This window comes from Ips typographus, linkage group LG3 (genome assembly GCF_016097725.1).
Source record: "Ips typographus isolate SLU linkage group LG3, UJ_Ityp_2.0, whole genome shotgun sequence".
Taxonomy (NCBI): domain Eukaryota; kingdom Metazoa; phylum Arthropoda; class Insecta; order Coleoptera; family Curculionidae; genus Ips; species Ips typographus.
This window is the reverse complement of record NC_138424.1, coordinates 19,086,517-19,109,041: the sequence shown is the minus strand read 5'-3', so window position 1 is coordinate 19,109,041 and position 22,525 is coordinate 19,086,517. Positions and strand designations below refer to the sequence as shown.

The 22,525-nt window shown below is 36.5% G+C and overlaps 1 protein-coding gene across 8 annotated transcripts in view; it reads left to right on the top strand.

The window, feature by feature from the left end:
• Window positions 1-22,525, top strand: part of nrm (neuromusculin) — a 527,634-nt gene that overhangs the window by 474,066 nt on the left and 31,043 nt on the right. For 7 of the 8 annotated variants that reach the window (XM_081975067.1, XM_081975061.1, XM_081975068.1 and 4 more), the window contains exons 5-12: window positions 6,814-6,975; window positions 7,909-8,081; window positions 11,664-11,696; window positions 18,334-18,484; window positions 18,546-18,675; window positions 18,729-18,910; window positions 18,966-19,081; window positions 19,702-19,915. In XM_081975067.1, coding sequence (XP_081831193.1) covers window positions 6,814-6,975; window positions 7,909-8,081; window positions 11,664-11,696; window positions 18,334-18,484; window positions 18,546-18,675; window positions 18,729-18,910; window positions 18,966-19,081; window positions 19,702-19,915 — 1,161 coding nt within the window. The remainder of the gene's footprint in view (window positions 1-6,813; window positions 6,976-7,908; window positions 8,082-11,663; window positions 11,697-18,333; window positions 18,485-18,545; window positions 18,676-18,728; window positions 18,911-18,965; window positions 19,082-19,701; window positions 19,916-22,525) is intronic. The other variant, XM_081975063.1, reaches the window with a different exon arrangement.

The window sequence follows — 22,525 nt, the reverse complement described above, 5'->3', positions numbered from 1 at the left end:
AGCCCTACTCTATTCCCGAAACATAAATCTCGCACGGTAAAGTTGAGCGTCCGCCGCTAAATTTTTACGTCATTTCATATGAAATACATTTTATATTTGATTCACTTTTGTAGGAATCTTTTATTAATTTACTAAACGTATGAGCAGTAATATAATATTTTTCTCGACATTCAAAACAATAACTTAACTTTGAAGTTGATTTCTTCTTTGGCGTATAAATCCAAAGGATATGGAATTCTTGATCTACATCTTCTTTTGTTTTGGATATTCTAGGTGTGAATTTTCTTCTTTATTTCTTTCTTCAGGTACTGAAGATTTCCAGACTCATCTTCGGTAGGCAGATTGATTTTAGGAGGCATCCAATCTTCACTCAACCTCTCGTTCTTCTTAAACTGTAGATTTTGATATACGAACTTTGGCTTCAACATCTTCAGGATGCTTTTCAATTTATTATAGGTACATATTTCATTACAGAAACTTCGTCTTTGCTCTTCACGGTTGGTGGTTTTACCTTCTTCTTTTGTCTAAAAAGTTTTTCTGTTTCACCTTCTAAAAGTTTCTTTATTGTCACACTTGCTTTAACTTTTTTTCTTCCTCTACAGAAACATGTTTCTCAATAGTGATCTCGAGCTCTCCTTAATCAACCTTTTTAAGAAATTTGTTTGGGTTATTTACCACAACTTTTTCGTATTTTGGTTTAAATTTTATGGTACAGGAATGTCTTTCTTTATTATCACTTCAGTTTCGCCTTCTTTTGCTGGAATCTTTATCTCTGCTTCCACTTCATCAGTTTCGAGTTTAGGTGGAGGCTTAAAGGATACCGCTTCAGGTTTTTCTTCTTCTTCTTTTCGGTATTTTCACTTTATTTTGAACTTTCTCCTTTCCAGGTTTAGGTTTTACAATAACTTCGTACTTTGTCTTTGTCTTCCTTAGGTATCTTCTCTTCTTTAGAAGGGATTACTATTACCACTTCTTCCTTTTTTTCGACTTTTTCTTCAGGATTAGTTCATGTTTCTTTACCTCTACTTCTTCATCTTTACTCTACTATCTAGTTTTTCTTCTTCTATTTTGAAAGTTATATCTGTTTTGGAGTTTCTGATATTGACAGAACCTCCAAAACCCATAGTTCCGGAAATAACCAGAATATTTTGTTTTTGACAATATTTTGCAACAATTGAAGCAGATAGATTGGCAAATGATCATCGCGTTATGCTGACCTGAACCTGAGTAATAAATACAAATCATATCTCTTAAAGAGTATTAGCAGTTTGATTAATGATTTCATCTTCGTCAGATATGTCCTCACTGGAACGAATGTCGTCATTTTTTAATGCTGTAGACTGTATAACAGTTTTATTACTGCCTTTTCTGGAACCAAAGCTGTTTCGTCAATTTTTTTTTTTGGGGTTAATTTGGTCAGATCCTGTCAAGGTTTTTTTATTAAGTTGAGACATTTTCGACCCATTTAAGTCATTCATTCAATCATTGGCTTCTACAGCAACATTTTCACTGAAGATTTTGGCTACAACTTCTTCTCTTCTTGGTGATGTTCCATTTCATCCTTAATTCCATTAAAAGTTTGTGGAAAATTCATTTCAAGATTTTTAGAAAAAGAACTAGAATAATCTGGTTCAGAATAAATTTCATCCAATCAACAAGTAAAATAACCCCTTAAGACTTTGTCTTCAACTTTGGGAAGACCTTCATTGTTATTTAAAATATTTTTACCAGTTTCTGGTTGAGGATGGTTAACAGTTCTGAACTGGAAAAATATCTTTTGTAACTTCCTTCAATGTTAAGTTATTTTTGATAGTTGTTGCATGATATGTTGCATATTAGATGCGATACTGCGTAAATAACAGCACTGAAATTTCCTGAAATTCTAATTCAAAAAGAGAAACAAAACAAAGGAAAAATCTTTCCTATTCGATTCCCTTACTGATGAGATAAATCGGATTTTAAGCCCGGGACGATGGAAGGTGTGGACCTGCGTAAAGATTTTTTACACTCCAACGCCCCGGGACAAGAAAAGATATATATAAATGTATACAAAACCGGAAGAACAACGAAATAAACGAAATAGGCTCTGGGGAGAATAACTTGTTTCACTTCGATTAGGTGGAAACCTTCGGGCTCCTTGTTTACGTGGCGAAAGGCATTGTTTAACAACCCTCCATTTTGAGACATCCCAGTTTCCTTTTAAATTAAAATATATACGTTTGTTTTGTCCCATTTTGGTTACAACAAGAAAATCAAGCAGGGATGTTTTACCTCTCAAGTGTGCGCGAGATAAGACCGACAGATAAGCGTTTCCAAATGCTCGTTATCAGCGGATTCTCTTAATTGCTCTCGCAATCTGGAGAGATTCCAGAAAACCCCCAACTCTAAGGAGTTTAGGGCCCCGAGGAAGATATTCTATTTTGATCAAAGTTCCCAATCAAAAAAGGTTTCACTCCCTTCCTGTTTTTAAAGCATTTTTGTCTTTCAGCATGTGATTGAATTGAGCGACTTGTGTATTATTTATCAAATAAGCTACTTGGCTATACCTTTCCAGTGATTCCCAGAAGAATTGTATTTAGTTTCCGTTCGATATTCTTTTAAAATTCATACCGTTGTCGTTATATCCAGATCGCGATAAGACGAACCATGGATTCCGAGCACGTAAGCCTCTCTTATTTTTTCATTCCCCCCGTTGACTCGACCATCTATTGTCTTTTATCGAGAGGCATTCCAAAGGGATAGATATATTGATTTAATCTTCGGAAAGTCGGCCGGCTTAAGGAATTTGTTACGGCGGGGATTGCGTTAAATTTAACCAATTTAGACGTTCTCCAAGGTCCGCAATACTGCTACTAGAAGGCCGATTGTTTTCTTTCCACTGCCTTAACATTAGCACATAATTATCAGTTAAAGAGGAGTAAACAACTCTCAATCAGCGTTGCAAATACTGGACATAAGTTCCTTCTTACGGTTCAATTTATTCATTATCAAATTATCTGAGTTTGTTGGCTAAATTAGTTGTATATTATAGATTGTAGCTTGAGTAGTTTAAGTCTTATGACCTCTTATTCAACTTTGACCAGTTCTGATCTTTTATTAAAAGTCCGTAAAAGTCCAGGATACGGTGATAATTATATCAAGAATCTCTTCTTCTCTTTCATCTTCTTTAATAGCATTCACTTACGGACATACGCCTCTTTCAATTTTGATTCTCTTTGCCAAGCACAGCCTAGCATTGCTGTATTCTTTTTTGTATCTCTACTGTTTGATTTTCTCTTCCAAGTACAATTTTTTGACTCAGGTATATGTGTTCTTCCACTCTCTCCATTTTCTAGTTTCCCACCTGGATTCTGCTTTCCTCCATAATCATTACTTTTGTGTTTACTGATGTTCATCTTCAGTCCAATTTTCAAAGACTTCTCTCTTCTCTCTCTCTCTTCATTTAGTTCATTTATCATGTTCTCAAGTTCGATAGGATCTTTTACCATTATGATTGTATCATCTGCAAACTAACGTAAGTGGATCACATTGTTGAGCTTATTATCGAAGAAGGGAATATGACAGCTTGAGAATACCTACATGAAGACTAAACGTAGTGTCAACACGAGAATAGCAGAGCACAAGATAAGTTGCAAACTGGGACAGACCGAGAAATCAGAGGTGGCAGAACATGCACTTTCCAGAGGGCACGATATTCGTTTTGAAGAGGTGGAGGTTTTGGATCGATCACAACGTTACTATCCTAGATTAACTGGAGAAGCGATTGAGATATTAAAGACCATCATCAACAAAAAAAAGTCCAATATTCTTTGGCTGGGAATGCGGCATCAGATAGATGGGTCAAGCAAGACTACTGCTTTTTACCCTCCCATCGCTGTAGACCAAAAGAATAGGTCTGGAAGAGGAAGTCGCTACAAGTCCAGAAGTTTTCCGTCTCGGGAAATTCCCAGAGTTGCATCGGCGTTCTCTGTCCTGGGAGAAGGATGCCCCCGTCTATTTTTACATCCTAAAGTTTTTGGGTCTGGTGAGTGGGGGATGGTTTTCCCCCTTTTGCGTAGGCAAAGCGGGGAAAAGTTCCAGTAGTGCAGTCAGAGCCCAGTTAGCACCGGGATAACTGTGGAAAGGTTCTACCCAGATTTTGAGAATAAAATTCTCGCCACCCGGGGGGAAGGTCTGGGGGAAATTGTTGTCCTCTTCTTGGCTGGTTTGTCCTGAATTGTCGTCTATCTTAAACAGAAAGAAAAACTTATTAATAATTACCCGTTATCCAATAACTGGTATCGGGGTCGTTTGTGGGGTGCTTCTAGCTCCGGGTCGTTGCTTCTTGCAGTAACTGATTTTCGCTGGTTTCCGCTTTTTGGAATATCTTCACTGCGCTCTGCTTGATCCTCTCCGTTGCGATGGTGAACTTCAAGTCTCGCTGGATGTCCACATTTCTGACGTACCATGGGGCGTTCACCGACTTGATGAGCGTCACTTTGTTCCGAAGTGCCAGCTTCGATGTCCTGCTTGTCATGGAGTACAGTTTTGCTTTGGTCGCTCTGGCTTTCTGTCTGGCGTATTCTATGTGGCTTTGCCACGTGAGTTTCTTGTCCATCTTGACCCCAAGGTACGTTGCCTCGTTGCGCCACTCGATTTCCATGTCTTTTAACCTGACGTTGCCTTCTATCCTTAATTTTGGTCTTCTTTTGAAGACTATGGCCTGCGTTTTCTCCGCGTTTAGGTCGATCTTCCATTTGTTTTCTCGTCTTGCAGGTATCGGGTCAGGATTCGGCCGCTCCTGATCCGGGCCATTATGATCGCAGTCTCTGAAATCAACAGAAAGGAAGAGTTCACAGGAGGAGATGTGGATGACACATCAGAAAGAAATTTCATTGGACCACGGCTTATAAGCCTGAATAACTTTCATGTTTCAGAAATTGAGGTTATTGAATGTAATCATTTTCTAATAACTGGAAATAGCATATAAATACAAGAAGATGAGAGTAGGTTAGAAAAAATTGAGGATACTATACATAAAGAAATAATATCTGTCGAAAGTAATCAATTATCAGAAAAAAAATAAGAAAGTAATCGAGAATCATCAAAGGCGTACCACCAGGGCTTAGATTCTTGAAACGAGTAAAGGGAGTTATCAAGAGAAAGAAATACATAATTTGACAGAAACCTGCTATTGCCAACCAGTTTTGTCACATTGTATCAACGCTTGTCTTGGCAATTCTACTCCCTGCGTTCTAGAATTAGGACCCTGATCGGAAGTTTAAACATCATGATTAATCAAAAAGTTCACATAGCATTTTAAATTCACATATAGAATAACGGTGCTGTAATTGAATTTTTTTCGATTGAATGCTATTATTAGATAACAGTTCGATCTCTGCGAGGCAATAATTTCTGAAAGTCCGCAGTCCGCATTTTTCACTCAATACTATATCGTCGTTTTCGCACCACACACCAGGCAAACCGTGGAAATAAATGATTTATGTTGGTGTTTTGCGGCATTTTCGGATTCCGTTCGCGGCAATCCCCGCGGCCAGTTGTCCTTTGTGCGAAGCCCATCAACGCCCTTAGATTTATTTAGGGCACTTGGATGAAGATTCTCAAAATCGAACGATTGTGTACGGAAAGCTTAGCCCTCCGGGGTGTTGCCTAGATGATTTATTTCGGTTTGGGCTTGAAAAAATAATCTCTCTCTGGGATATCGTTTCTGTCAAGGACGGTCGTCTGTCATAGGATTTTTTTTCGGGGTCCTCTTGACGAGATTTTCTACGAAATAGAGGATGATATTGATTTGCGACTTCATCACACTCAAAACACAACTTCCGATTAACTTTTTCAGTGATTTATCATTGAGGTTAGCAGATGATTAATGCCTTAACGCGATACTAGTCACACAGATAAGATGATTGTATAGAAATCCACACTCGAAGTTCACGATCGGGCACTGTGAACAATCTAAGATCAGAATGTTCACTCAATACGAAAGTTAATAAATTCTATATTATGCTTATCAGAGTAATGCTTCTTTCACAATGGACGTTAACATAAGAATCGCATAAACATAGAGGCAAAAAAATATTCTAGAGGAGGAAATAACACTGGGTCATATCAAACGAAACTAAAATTTCTTGTAATTCTGTTTTCATTATATAACCCACCTTTCACTACAATAATAAATAATCTTTCCCCTTGGAATGACAAAAATTCAAAATTAATGAATTTTAATTGACAAAACCTTTCTCGGAGCTCTAAATTGCATCACAATCAGGTTTAATATTTATTAAGTTGTTGTTTTCTGTGTTCTGCCGTTGTTTTTTTATTCTTTAGATTGTCTGAAGACGGTGTTAGGCTTTCCACCGAAACGTTAGATTTTCATCAACGTTTCGGTGGAAAAATTCTTCTTCTTCTTGAAATAGGCTTTCAGCCTGTTTTTCCAGCTGTAAGGAGTTCCTTGCGACTTCGACATCCAGCTATCCCTCCACCTCTTTGGTGGTCTGCCTGGCGGTCTTCTAGAGTGTGGTTTTCCGTCTCTCGCAATTTTAGCATTTCTATTGTCTTCCATTCTGTTGATGTGTTTGCCTCGTCAATCTTACAATGTCCTGTATGTTGCAAATTCGTCTTATTTCCTGGTTGGGTATTCTGCTGTAACGTAGCGTGTATCCCGTGGTACTTTGGAGCGTTCTCATCTCTGCCCTTCGGGTTATGCTCTTGGTTCTGTTGGTGTCTGCCGTGGTTGCTGCAGCATATGTGATTATTGACCTTACGCATGATTTATATATTCTGGTCTTTGCTTCTATTTTTTTTTTGTTTCAGCACAATATACGACCAACGACTTGGGTGACGGTGTTGGAACTGGAACATCCAAATTACAACTCACTCTATCCAGGGGTGATTTGAACGCCCGGTTTGAATGCAGGGTCGAAAGTGAAGCTCTAGATGCTCCTATTATATCTTGGGTTACCGCTGACGTTCATGGTAAGTATAATGTTTTATTAATAAACCATCCACATAATAAATCATGAAAATTTTACTTCGGGTATAACACCCTGTATATTTGTCTTACTCTATCTTGCCAGTTTTCTATTTATTTTCTTCAACTTCTTTTTTTTGCGATTTTTTTTTCTGGCTTGTTCTCAACCTTATTCTTTAACCGTGTTCTCTTTAACGTTTTTTTTACTAATTTTTTATCAATTTTTTATTTTCCTGTCGGTCTTTTTCTGCCTTAATTTTCCTTCATATTGTCCTTGTTTTTTTCTTTTTATTTCTTCTCTGGCTTCGGTGGATCATTTGACTTAATCTATTTGGAAAATCAAACAAAAATAGGCTGACATAAGACTGTGACTGTGATATGTGATATTTGCTGTTTTTGGTTTTTCGTAACTTTTTCTTGCAGATCAGGTATATCTACTTTTTTTCTCATTTTTTTGTCTTTATTTCTGATTTTTTTAATCTAATCTATTTACGCGGTATTTACCATTGTTCAGCTCACTGTCTTCACTTCTTGTTTCGTTCTATCTCTGTTTTACTTTCTTTGACTATTTAACGACATTTTTGATTACTTGTCTTTTTCTATGTCATTGTATTGTCACGTCTTCACTTTTGCTGCTTTTCTCTTCATATTTGAATGTTATCATTCACCATCATTTTAGTCAATTAGTATCTAATCTGTTGCTGTTATTTTCAATTTTTTTTTACCTATTCTCATTATTTATTCCACTTATATCTATTTGATTTTTCTGTTCCTTGTTCCTCTAACCCTGCTTTTGTGTCATATTCACTTCAGTCCTTCTCACTAAACTATTTTAGGATTCGTTCACCATAACTCATCTGTTTACGGTTCTACTAGGACAATTGTTAATAACTGTCATTTTAATTGAATACACTTATCAAAGTATCGTTTTTCTACAGTAAAACCAACTTCAATGCAACTGTCAGGAGTAAACAATCACGTGGTCCAAGGCAGTAACGTGATGCTGATCTGTGACGTACATGGAGCTAGACCAGCTGCAACGATCCGATGGACTAATGGGTCGATTCCCATCACTGACGAATCGCTGGTTCATACAGGACTGGAAGACAACGTAAGTCGATTATTTTTATTGACCAAGTAAATCCACCTAAGTTACACGGATAAAATAAAAGTGTGTTCCTTTTGGGAAATCCCACTTTATAAGAAGTAATAGCGTCCACGTACGCTATTCGCGCTAGTTTTATGATAGCGTACAATCCCTACAAAATGCTTATTTAAAGATGTCCGGTCACTGGATTAATAGTCCCGACTGTACAGTTTTTCCCTCGACGATTTAAAGGCGCCTTTGTCAATGTCCCGATAATTTTGGCTAACGCTTACCCGCCTTGGATACACGTAAACACCAGATAAGGGTAGTTAACAGACAAAAATGGAAACGGCCTTCATTTTTCTTGGAACGTTATCGGTGGCCCGTAATAAAAGTCGTCGCAAACTGGGGCGCGGAAATTAATTAAATTAAGGGTAGGACCCAAAAAAAAAACGACCGATATCAGCCGGTTTAAATAGCACCCGGGGCTGATCTGAAAAAGAGCCTCTGTCGACTAAAAATCCAACACTCATTAATTTTGTAGGTTTTTTTGGTAAATTTGGCAAAAAGTGTTGTTGAAATAAATACAGCAAAAAATGTTTGCTATTACAAATTAACTCTTTTAATAAAAATTCTTTGGGAGCTGGATTTTTACATCCAGACGTTTGTTCAAAGGAATTTTTTTTATTCTTAAACTTGTTTTATTGTAAAAGTTCCAACGAATATCTCGTGGACATAAAATGAGTAATGAAGACAAAACGCAAACTTACAGGACGTGTGTAATATCTATTAAGGCCTACGCTACAGAAACATGAGTAGAAACAGAGAGAAAACTACTTGCTACTAAGCAAATAAAAACTTGAATAAACTAGTGAGTTTCGGCAACCCAGAGTCAACCAGAGGACATGTGGCAGAATCTTAAAACGGCCATTATGGAACCCTGCAGAAGGTTTCCTTCCTTCCTTCCTGAATCTCCTATCTAATTAGGGGAATATGGCTTCTGCTCCCTTTATGGGGCAATTTGCCAGGGGTTTTCTTTCTGTTTAGGATTTGTTTGACTCTAGGCCATCCCCAGACAGACCTCTTGGTGCTTCGGTATACAAATCAATTGGTTGTAATGTGTGTTTTCTGAGCTTTGCTTCCTCCTTGATAAGGGCGGTGCATACGGTGCTGAGTGTTAGAAAGACAACACAACTACTGGCTGAGAGTAAAATGGTTCCAGGAACCTTATCTACAAACAATATAGGAAAGGCATTTAAGATCAGTTGAAATTGATTGATCCTTAGTCATGCAATGCCTTGTTCGCATTCTTATAATGGTTGTGATAATTTTTCTGTTTTTATATTTTTTGAACCAGGACACTCCGGTTTAAGGCATCCTTCTTTCACACATAATGTATCCCTTTTATTTCAAAGCCAGTTTACATCTCATTCCTATTTCTATCCATCAATTCTTGCCTTGTGCAAGGCAAGATATGTCTTATGTCCAGGTGTAGTTGCAAAGGAACATTGAGGTTTCTCTCATGGCACTCAAGACCTTCTCGATATTCTTATATGAGATATGTTCTTGGACCAGTATGGCAACACCACCGTATCCATCCTTCCAATCATTCCTGATAACATTGTATCTCTTAATGTATATTTTTTATTATTTTTCATCCCTGTTTCATTCAGTGCTATGATTTGTGGGTTGTATTCCCAAATGAGAGAAAGTCTCTCTCTCTCTCTCCAATGGCGCTACAGCCCAAATTGAGCCTTGTCCTCCTCTATCTTCCGCCTCCAACACTGTCGATCCAACGCCGTTCTCCTCCAGGTTCTGACACCTATCAAGTTCTGCGCGTCTTCTGTCACTCCATCCTCCCATCTTTTCCGTTCCGTCTCCCTTTTGGTCTTCTGCCCTGCATCCTACTATTGAGGGCCTTTTTGGTAGCCTGTTATCCGGCATTATTACTACGTGGCCTGCCCATCGTAGCCTTTGTAGTCTGACGAATTCTGAGATAGGTGCCTCCTTGAAAAGTTGGTAGATTTCATGATTATATCTTCTTCTCCATATCTCATTTTTATTTAGTGGCCCGAAGATCCCTCTTAGTATTCTTAATGAGAGAAAGTACTGCATGTTTATTACTTACTAGGTTCCGAATATTCCATTGCAATATTTTGAAGTCTTTGTGTTCAGTCATTTTTGAATTTTTCTCTGATTTCCTGGTTTCTCTTCTTTGAGAATATCTATACATTATTTACTATTTTGCTACAATTCGCAATTGATCCCATTTGGTCATCCTGTATTTCCTGGCTGTTTATAATAATTGGCATTAATGTTTTGATAATAAGCTGAATTGTGTTATTATAGGCATTTCCTTAAAATATTTCTTCTTTTATAGAGAGCATTCTGTTTTGTTGCCGATGATCTGCACTAGTTGGCAAAGTTAGGTTAAGGGTGTATATGTTGTTTGCCTTGTTGTATTAATGGGTTCTACTTGAGTTATTGGGTTTTTCCTCTATTTATATGTTGGGCTTCTCCCATTGGTGTTTAGAAGTGCTTTATTATGCTCACTATTATTATAAAGGCTGTGCATCTTGGGTGTTTCATTTCTTAGCTTGATTTCTAACTATTTGATCACATTATCTGCAGGCTAGCCTTTCAAATTTTTTCATTCAAAACCTTCCATTTTGTTTTCGCTAGGTCTCTTCTCTACCCTTATCGCTTATCTTCTTCCACGAGCTTCTGTACCTTGTTCGAAAGGGTCATTATGCTGACTATGCTGGTTACTGGGTGTGCACCGTAACTACTAACATGGGTGTGACAATATGTTCTTTTAAATCCCGGCTGCTGCTCTACTACCTCCCTTCTTTGCGTTATGGATATTCTATTAGTTTCCAGTTGTCTCGATGGATGGGGAGGGTGTTCTCTTGGGTTATACTGGAAGTCCCTTTCATTGGTGTATTTCTTGGGGCACTTATCGTTGGCTTCTTGGTAGGTTATGTTTTCAAATTTTTCAATTTTGGTTTGCCTTTTATATTCTGGGCATTGTTTTGATGTCGGTGTTTTCTCCAATTTTATAATTGTAACTGTGCTTTTTTATATGATCATTGTTTTTAAATTTCTTTTTATCATTAGTTCCTGTCCTGTCTATTGTAAGTGTCTTTGTAACTTTTACATATCTAACAGAAAAATACAAAATGTTCTTTGGAGTGAACATGGTCTTCAAAAGTATGGATGTAATTAGTATATGGACGTTTGTTATTATAGGTATTGAAAATACTAAATTTCGTCCACAAAAGTTAATCAAATAGGCACTAGAATATGTTTTTCATCCATTTGCAAAAATGTAAACTGTATAAAGGCAATCCATAACAATACATCAGGCTTTTATATCTGTGACAGACATCGTTAGAAACAACTGGAGAACTTTTATTAAACCCTATTAAAACTTGTTTATGACCGTCGAGATACGAAACGTAATTTATACGACTCTCGTTTCGCTTTTTACTTTTTCGTTTCGGTTTGTTACGTTTTTATTTTCATTTTATTTATTTTTTTAAATTCTCATCTCCCAGTAGCTCGTGTTATCGAAGTTGTTAATGATTCGGTTTGTACTTTTTGCAGTCCGGCCTCTCCACCGACGTGAAGTACAATGAAGTAAGTAACTTTCGTGTGCTAGAAAGTGACTAATAACGGTTGTTTTTTTGCTTTTTTTAATAATTAATATGTGAGGTTTTTTTGTTACTAAACCTTGTGTTCGTATAAACAAGACTTTTCAGAATTCACAATCTGTTAAATCAAAATACTTTAATTACATTATGAATGGATTGAGAGATAAGGTCCAGTGCAGTGGCCAGTCAGATCTCCGGAAATTAACCCTTTGGATTTTTTTTTCTTATAACAATCTTAGAATCGATAACTTTAAAACTAAGTGACTTATGACACACTTTTGACATAAGTTGTTCTGTCATGGTCCATATGTTTCTACTCCGTATAGCAACACTGTGAATATGTAGCATCTTATCAGTCTAATTTTATCTTGTCTTCTCAATCAAGGTTTTGATTTCTATATTCATGTCCCATTGACTATGGACAATTGTTCCTAAATATGTGTATTTAACATTTATGATATTATGAGAAGGGTGACCGACGTATGGAACGGAGTTACAGTTGGTGGAATCTTTGTTAAGCGGACGATACCGTCTTACTAGAAAAATTCCAAGAGGATCTTCTGGAAATCTTGCATAAACTGGAAATGGGAAGTTATGTATATTATGTGAATTAAAGTTATGACCATCTACAGGGCACAGAATAATATGCCAGACATCCTTCACTTGGATCAATGTCAAGTCCTGAACCATTTTATCTATTTGGGAGCACTGACGGACAGCAAAAAGCCTCCAAAAAGGAAAAGTAGTGCTATCATATTAAACACAAAAAAATATTATTAAAACACTGATATTTCCGGTGGTTACTATACGGAGCAGAAACTGAGCTGGAGAAGAATCCTACGAGTTTCCTGGACAGCAAGAAAAACTAATAAGAAGGTTATCCAAAATAGTACAAGCTCGAATCCTTAGATACTTCTGGCACATTCAGAGAAGAAACGAGGACAACTTGGAGCGACTAACAGTTCAGGGTCGGGTAGAAAGTACTAGGTCCAGAGGTAGGTCTCCTACACGCTGGACTAATCAAATATGGGCATCCACTGACTTAACAGTCAACCAAATGGCGAGAAATTGTAGAGCGAGCAACGAAGAAAACCGAAGCCTGATCACGACTCTTCTGTCAAGAGGAAAGCGAAGACAGGGTTTGGCGAGAGTAACACAAATAGGGGCCTTTTAACAAAATTCCTCCTAAAAAAAAACACAAACTCCGTTTTTCTTGATCCGGCTTAGCTAGAAAAAAAGAGCCGGATAAACATTTTCTGTATAAATTGCAATTCCGACAAAACTCACCCAGTCTGGCTATTAATTTCCCCGCTACTTTTCGCCAATCCAAGACGTAGAGAAAACTTATTAAGATGTAGAAGGAATGGGGACATACGGACCGCGGGGGTTGAGGCTCTAATAAATTAGAGCACCATGTAAAATTGCGTGCCGCGAGCCCGATTTTTCAATCTTGTTTCCTGGCTTTTGTACTTTAATTTTCATTTGCGGCCACTAGCAGCAAAAAGGTCGCTGCAGCCACGCTCCAGCTCATCTAAAAACGTAAACATTTCGAATGAAGAGCCCTCATCTTACGAACAGCGGCTCTGCTTTTCCAGTACGGAGCGGGAAAAATTAAAAGTGGCGTGTAAATCTCGTATTTCCGTGCAAAGTGCTCGAACAATTTTAGAGCTGAAAACCGTCTCGGCGGTTTGTTTTTCTACTATTATTCGATTCGAAAAACCTTTCCAGAAGAGTTGGCTTTTTCTCCACAGCCCACTTTGCATTCAGCGAAACACGGCAAAGGGTCTATTTTGCGTAAAAAGTTACTAGAAATAAAGTGCCTTCCTGTTAATGCAGATCCATATACGAATTGTTAATGGGTTTTATTAATTCCATAAATGGTTGTGTTTTTTCGCATTTTTTGTTCCAACTTTCAGTGGTTTCGAGTAAATTTTTTTCGGAGAAAACCTTTTGTATATTATTTATTGAAAATAATATTATTTTTGCTGAAATAACTGAAATGTAGACAGACTAGTTAATAAAGGTAAAATCCTGCTTTGGAGATGCAAAAACATCTGCGGGAAATCCTGCAGTCTATCTATACCTGTGCTGACCTACGGGACCATATAGTTTGGTATGACAAGAGTCTCGAGAGCACCGTAGCAAAGAAACGGTTTTCAATCCCAAGACAGGCATGTCTTCTTATCATGGAAGAGTTCAAGACAACGCTCACGCCCGCGTTACCGTGCCTCCTTAGTTTACCATCTGTCATACTTTGCTGAAGAGAGTGACACAAGATGGTCTTCTGTATTACCCGTGTCTTGGTTACATACATGTGGTCCCGAGGGCCACTTGCGGAAATTCTAAACCGCAAGTTGCCCTCCTATGTCCTCCAATGGTCTACCGGGCACGGCTGCTACCAATTTCTGCTACAGATTCCTCGTACCATCGAGAATAGACTGGGCAGAACGTGCTGATGATCTACTCCGAGCTAATATCTGCTGGTTTACTGTCGGCTCAAAGTACTCAAAAGGTACTGGAATCGGGGCCTTCTGCGCCAAAGCCTGACAGATGGACTGGGGCAAACACTGAAGGTCCTGCTACTCCATCGAGGTCTGCTCTAGGGAAATGATTAAAAAACATTCCTAAACAGAAATCGATAAAAATCTACAGACAGTAAGGCCGGTGTTCGAATCCTCTCCTTAGGTCGCCCGGATTCCGGGTCACTCCGACTACACAGGGAACGCCAAAGGAGGGAGGCTGCCTTCATCCTCCCAGAACTGGCACTCGATATGGCGCACAGTAAAGTAAAAAGAAGCATAACTGCAAAACGCAGAAGCAGAAGTAGAACTGCAGGGTTGGTTCACTCTTAGGAGTTCATGAGAGAACTCTCCAAGAATAGAACCAACATTATCCTGCAACTCACCTGAGGACCGTGATGGCGCTGTACACTGGTCATTGTCAGCTAAGGGTTGCTGGCTGCGGCATTACCGAACCGTAGAAACAGATACCCTCCTGAGGGTTTTGGCGGCGGCGAGATGCAGGGGCGAAAAGGAGAAAGAGAATGGGGCAAGGGAGAGTGAAAGGCCATATCCAAGTTGGGGAGTATGGAGAGGGATGGGTGAGAGGGAGAAGTAGATTCACAAACTGTGGGTTGACGCTAGTGTTGCGGAGAATTTTGCTGCCAGGTTGACGCCAGTGTTGCAGCAGAGCTGAGAGTGATAGAAGATGGAATGAGTGTAGCGGGAGAGAATGGGAAAAGGGTGTTCGAGGTGTTAACAGACAGCCGGGCAGAAAGGAAGAACCAGAGAATTAAGGAGGACTCGCTGACCTAGAGAGGCAGTTCAGGAGGACCTTGGGGATTGCGATCTGTGGGATAGGAAGAGGACTAAGAAGAAAATGAAGGAATGAATCACAACGGAGTGGGATGCGTCAGAAAAAGGTAGAAGAGTTTCTGAGGTGTGCAAGGAGGTTGGAAGGAATAGGTTGCCGTTGACCTTCAAGGGAGCAAAATAGAGGTTGAAAGCGGAGAGGGGTGAATGCGAGTGCGGAAAGGGTGAGGAAAAGGGAATGCAAGTGACGGATGAATGCGAGAAGGACGACAGGGTGAAAGTGAGGAGTCATGCTGGAAAGGGGATTCTTGTGGAGCTCTAATCAGCTTAGAAGGGGGAGTAATATGATCGGGGAGGAGGTTAAAGTACTGAACGATTAAGAGGAGGGAATTATACTAATTTGGGATAGCCGGTCCGCCAAGCTTTTAGGAGGCAATAAAATGAGGAAGAGTGATGTCAGAATTGAAGTTTAATTTTTTTTATAAATTTGGTTCGAATAGGATAATTAAGTTTGTAAAATAGGTTAAGACAGTTTTTTTGTTTTATTAAATAAAAGTCTTCATTCTCCGCGATTTTTGGAAAATTTCGGGATTCTCGTGGTTTCGCTAGTTATTGGGTATCAGGATAAGTTTAAGCCCTAAATGGATAAGGTAACCCAAACCTCATTCGGTATGTCAGCTAAGGTCTCACATGTACCAGATATTTCTGATGGTTCTCCATATTTGGACGGGCTGTTGTGTACGCCCAGCAGACATGGACAACTTCTCATCCAGAACAGTTATTCGGTTTTTCAGGGAGTCGAGTATTCTGGATGAGATAATAATAATAATAATAATTATCTATATCATTAATCTATAGTCAATGTTTAGACTCCAGATTGAACTGATACTTTAGACAAAGTAATGGCCTTCAATTTTAAACAATTTAATTGGATGACAGTAAGGTTCAATTTTGCTTCTCACCACTGATTGTTGGAATGGTAAATCTCGTTAAGACTGGGACTAGTTTTAACATAAATTCGTCCTTATTAAATTGATATGTTTTTTGTTAATCTGTCAATTTCGAGGTGTATGAACATTGTGTGTGTGAGTGCACAAAACAAGAAAGAAAAAAGCTACAGGGTGATCCAGTTTTAAAAGTCAGTAATTCACCATTCGATAGCCCATCAAAAAATAAGTTAACATACATTATGTCATTTTCCTGAAAAATGCTTCCCAAGGAAAAAATACAGTCCATAAAAGTTTAGTTTAAAAAATCGGTTTCTTGTCATAACTGTCAGACCGCTGGAGCAATATTTTAATCAAATTTAGAACAAATATATGTACAATTAATACTCATTATGTGATGTTAATGACGTTTGTCGAAACTGTCCAGTGATGTAAATACAGAAAGATGGTTTCCATTTTTCTGCTTTATTCTCTACGTCACTGTATATTTTTCAAAAATATTTTTTTACTTTACTTGTTCAATTTGACAAAATAAGTATCTCTTATAAAATTCTGATTTGAAACTTTGTTTACGAGATAATTGAGTTATTACGTTCAAAATAAACCCAACCCAACTTAAAAGTTTTCTTGAAAACAGTGAAAATTCACTTAAGAAGCTTAAAAAACGTCTTTGTAGATAGTTTTCATAGTTTTCAGACAAATTGAAAGACTTTAGTTTTGAAAATTGACTTAGAAACCAGTAAATTTACTTTAAAGCGGTGAAAATTGACTTGAGAGGCTTAAAAATTGTCTTTGTAACGAGTTTTCACAGTTTTCACACAAATTGAAAGACTTTAGCCTTGAGAATTGACTTGGAAACTGTGAAAATTGACTTCAGAGGCTTAAAAACTGTCTTTGTAGTCAGTCGTTATAGTTTTCAGTTAAGTTGAAAAACTTGTAGTAAAAATTGACTTGTAGCCATAAAAAACTACTTTATCTAGAATTTTTGACTATAAATTCACACATTTCAACCTTGAAAATTGACTTGGACACCAAAAAGTGACTGATTTGCTTAAAGTAAGTTTTCATAATTTGAAAATATATTTCAATATTTTAGTCTTGAAAATAGTCTTAAATACAGGATATTGACATTAGCTTCATGAAGAAAGACTAACTTTTCAAGTTTTCTTACTTTGCTTTTTATTTTCTGGACTATTTTTAGGGCTTTAAAACTGCTTTCAGCTTGGAAAATCAAGTACTTATTAGGATTATCTTCACCAAGTTTTTGACATAGCAGACTTAAAAAACTATTTTAATATTTTCCATAGGCTTAAACATGCCATTTCACGCTTTGTCAGTATTAAATTGACTTCTAGACGCTTGAATGAAAAACCGAATTTTAAACTATTTTTTATACTAAAAGTTAAGTTTCAGACTCTTCATTGATGAAAGTAAACAAATTTGTCATTAAAAATTCTACAATATTAGTCTTAAACGCAAATTTTTAGAATTAAATTAAAATTAGTCCAATATGTTTAATTGAATAAAAAAAAATTAAGTTTGAATTGAATGATCAGTTTTACACTACCTATAGTCAAAAAAATTGAACGCAAGTAAACATTAGTCCAAAAATCCTGTTTTTTGACTATTGACTAATATTCAGTGTCAAAAATTAACTCGTAAACCTCACAGATGACCAGATTTGAATACTTTTGAACCATTTTAAAGTAAAAAACACAATAACCCAATTAGACATTTTTGTCAATTTTGAATAACATCACAGCTGGCTAATATACCGGGTGTAACATTTAACTTGAGATATCTCAATATCTCGAAAAATAAGCACTTTTCGAAAAAATGTTTAGTATCAAAGTTGTATTATTCCGCGGGGGAAATACATTGATGACAAAATTTGTATTCCTCTGCCCCCCCATGTGGGGGGAAGGGGGGTAACTTTCGTTTTTTAAATGGCACCCCCAATTTTTTATTGCAGATTCAGATTCTGCGGCTAAAAACAAGTGGAATTTGCTTAAAACATTTTTTACAAAAAAAAAAATTTTATTTATTTATTTTATTTATTTATTTTTTTTTTTCTTTTTTTTTTTTGTTATTTATTACACCTATGTATCCCTAACAACGACGGTTTTTTAAGCAGATTTTACCAAACATTCCGGTAAGCCATGAGCGAAAAAAAAACAAATTTTATTAAAAAATGTTAATTAAATTTTGTCGTTTATAGCGCCATCTATCGTTAATAGAAAAAAAAATGTAAATGTTATTTTCTGATGGGCTATTGATTGGTGAATTATTGACATTTTAAACTGGACCACCCTGTATATTGTTAATAATGAAGATTTATTTTATCATTTTTTTTTTCTTTTTACAGAGAGATGGTACTTTCAACACTAAGAGCCAGTTGGTCTTCCAAGCCAGCCACTACGAAAACGGCATCAAGATCCATTGTTATGCCGAAAACGAAGTAACGAAACACAAGGGCGAGCCCGAGGGTCATAAAGTACTTATTCTAGAAGTACGCTGTAAGTATCCTATTGTAGTTTCCTATATTTGCTTATTAAAGGAAAATCATTTTTCATGAAGATCCACCCGTGATTTTGGTACGACCTGAGCATATCACAGTGAACGAAAGTACTGCAACCAACCCATCTAATGGTACTCTACTAATATGCAGCTACAAGGCCAATCCTCAAGAGCTCAAAGGGGCTTTCTGGTACTTCCAAATTTATTTCTTACACTACACATTTGCCTAACTTAATTTTTCAGGACAAAGGACGGGAAGAATCTAACTCTTTCGGATAAAAACAAGTATAGCGGAGGAAACGTGGAGAACCCCCCTCTAATAATCTACAATGTGAACAGGGAGGATATGGGAGAGTACAGTTGTTGGCTCAAAAATGACGTGGGCATGACCCAAAGTGAGGGCAACATCACTTTAAATGTTCAATGTATGTATTCTGGAGACTAATTTGCAAATTTTACGATCCACTGAAATGTTTCTAGATCCGCCCGATGTGGAGGTTCTGATGGATCCACCAACTCCAGTCAAGGCTCGGGATAAGGCTAATATATTGTTACAGTGCAATGTAACTTCAGGCAATCCCTCAGATTTATCTAAAGTAAGTCAATAACTATTATTTTGAATAATTGTCTATTTAATCTTATTGGGAGATCTGTCTTAATACGGTTGATCCAATAAAATCGTAAACAAACTATGAGTAATTTTACCACAACTACCTAAAGAATCTCAAAAATTTGTCATAATAATGTCACACTTTGACACCTCTTAAACAAAGTTCTGATCACTTCTAGGCTTCAATAAAAATCGGTCATTTTCTGCACTAGATTATTCAAAAGTTTTTTTATTAAATTTTTACCGTAATTACTATATTTCCGAAATTTAAATGTAAATTATTTCAAATTTCGTGTCACCATGTGAATCTGATTTGGTTGTAAATAAACAAACTGATGAAGCCTTTAGGAACCAAGACGTTTCTCCTGAATATCGCCCTTAATCCTTTCAGATTTTCTTATCAAAAAATGTATTTAGAGATCTGAATTACCTTAAAAATAACATTTTGACCATTCCTGAATGTTTTACTTTTAGGCATTTCTTCAAGTAATTTAAAAATTCAACATTTCTTAATGAGGCAAAATCTAATAAATGTGATTAATTACTATGTTTTCCTAGAATAAAAAAGAAATTCTCTATTAAAAACATAATCATTTTCAATTTCAGGTTAGATGGTTTCTGGATGGCGAATTAATGAAAGAATTCCCCGAGTGCAACTACACGTCCAAAGACGACTCTGGAGGCCCGTTTTGCGGTCTGGATCCCAGCATTTTGAGTCTGGAAAGAGTGGATGAAACTTTTGCCGGCAACTATACTTGCCAGGGCAAAAACGTTGCCGGATGGGGACCGATATCCGAACCTGTAGAACTAGTCGTTTACTGTAAGTTTTCTTCTTTCATTACTTAAAAAAAAGTTCTTGCAAATTCTAAGCAAATATTGACAGTTGTGTTGTTAGTAAGCGATATCACGTTGTTTATCAAGGATAATTTAACTAGGCAGTCACGTGACCACTGTCATACATTTCAGGAACATGCTTTTTGACCAAAAACTTTTCTAAATCCTGATTTTTCCAACTTTTGAGCATAGTTTGACAGTCGGAGACTAAATTGCTGGTCGAACCCAATTAAAGTAAGAAAATAACAAATAACAAATTTTGGTACAGTCAGTGGGAGAAGCAGTCAAAATTTAAAATGCCAGAATTATAGTTTGAAAGGACAGTCAAGAACAAAATTATCTGTAAAACCACATGGAGAGAGAAAATTAATGTTCTAAGCACATTTTTGGAATCCTCATTAAATTTCCTATCCAACAACATGAAAAACCATTACCAAATTTAGTACAGTCAGTCAGAAAAGTGGTATCAAAATTTGAACTGCCAAAAACACAGTTTGAAAGGACAGTCAAGAACAAAATCGCCTGTAAAACCCACTTGGAGTTAAAAAAAATGTCTGTTTTAAGTACATTTTTGGAATCCTCATTAAATTTCCTATCCAACAACATCAAAAAACATTACAAAATTTAGTACAGTCAGTGAGAAAAGCAGTGTCAACATTTGAACTTCCAGAAACACAGTTTGAAAAGACAGTCAAGAACAAAATCGCCTGTAAAACCCACTTGGAGTTAAAAAAATGTGTGTTTTAAGTACATTTTTGGAATCCTCATTAAAATTCCTATCCAACAACATAAAAAAACATTACAAAATTAAGTACACTCAGTGAGAAAAGCGATGTCAAAATTTGAACTGTCAGAAACACAGTTTGAAAGGACAGTCAAGAACAAAATCGCCTGTAAAACCCACTTGGAGTTAAAAAAATGTCTGTTTTAAGTACATTTTTGGAACTCATTAAATTTCCTATCCAACAACATGAAAAAACATTACAAAATTTAGTACAGTCAGTGAGAAAAGCAGTGTCAAAATTTGAACTTCCAGAAACACAGTTTGAAAAGACAGTCAAGAACAAAATCGCCTGTAAAACCCACTTGGAGTTAAAAAAATGTGTGTTTTAAGTACATTTTTGGAATCCTCATTAAAATTCCTATCCAACAACATAAAAAAACATCACAAAATTAAGTACACTCAGTGAGAAAAGCGATGTCAAAATTTGAACTGTCAGAAACACAGTTTGAAAGGACAGTCAAGAACAAAATCGCCTGTAAAACCTTCTTTTATTTAAAAATGAGTGTTTTAAGTATATTTTTTGAATCCCCATTAAATTTCCTATCCAACAACATGAAAAAACATTACAAAATTTAGTACAGTCAGTGAGAAAAGCGGTGTCAAAATTTGAACTGTCAGAGACACAGTTTGAAAGGACAGCCAAGAACAAAATTGCTTGTAAAACCCCCTTTAGAGTTAAAAAATATCTGTTTTAAGTACATTTTTGAAATCCTCATTAAATTTCCTATCCAACAACGTGAAAGAACTTTACAAAATTTAGTACAGTCAGTGAGAAAAGCGGTGTCAAAATTTGAACTGCCAGAAACACAGTTTGAAAGGACAGTCAAGAACAAAATCGCCTGTAAAACCTTCTTTTATTTAAAAAATGTCTGTTTTTAGTATATTTTTTGAATCCCCATTAAATTTTCTATCCAACAACATGAAAAAACATTACAAAATTTAGTACAGTCAGTGAGAAAAGCGGTGTCAAAATTTGAACTAACAAAAACACAGTTTGAAAGGACTGTCAAGAACAAAATAGCCTGTAAAACCTCCTTGGAGTTAAAAACTGTCTGTTTTAAGTACATTTTTGGAATCCTCATCAAATTTCCTATACAACAACATGAAAAAACATTACAAAATTTAGTACAGTCAGTAAGAAAAGTGGTGTCAAAATTTGAAGTGCCAGAAACGCAGTTTAAAAGGACAGTCAAGAACAAAATCGCCTGTAAAACCCACTTGGAGTTAAAAAAATGTCTGTTTTAAGAACATTTTTGGAATCCTTTTTAAATTTCCTATCCAACAACATGAAAAAACACTACAAAATTTAGTACAGTCAGTGAAAAAAGCGGTGTCAAAATTTGAACTGCCAGAAACACAGTTTGAAAGGACAGTCAAGAACAAAATTGCCTGTAAATCCCCCTTGGAGTTAAAAAAAATTCTGTTTTAAGTACATTTTTGGAATCCTCATTAAATTTCCTATCTAACAACATGAAAAAACATTACAAAATTTAGTACAGTCAGTGAGAAAAGCGGTGTCAAAATTTGAACTAACAAAAACACAGTTTGAAAGGACAGTCAAGAACAAAATAGCCTGTAAAACCTCCTTGGAGTTAAAAACTGTCTGTTTTAAGTACATTTTTGGAATCCTCATCAAATTTCCTATACAACAACATGAAAAAACATTACAAAATTTAGTACAGTCAGTAAGAAAAGTGGTGTCAAAATTTGAACTGTCAGAAACACAGTTTGAAAGGACAGTCAAGAACAAAATCGCCTCTAAAACCCACTTGGAGTTAAAAAATGTCTGTTTTAAGGACATTTTTGGAATCC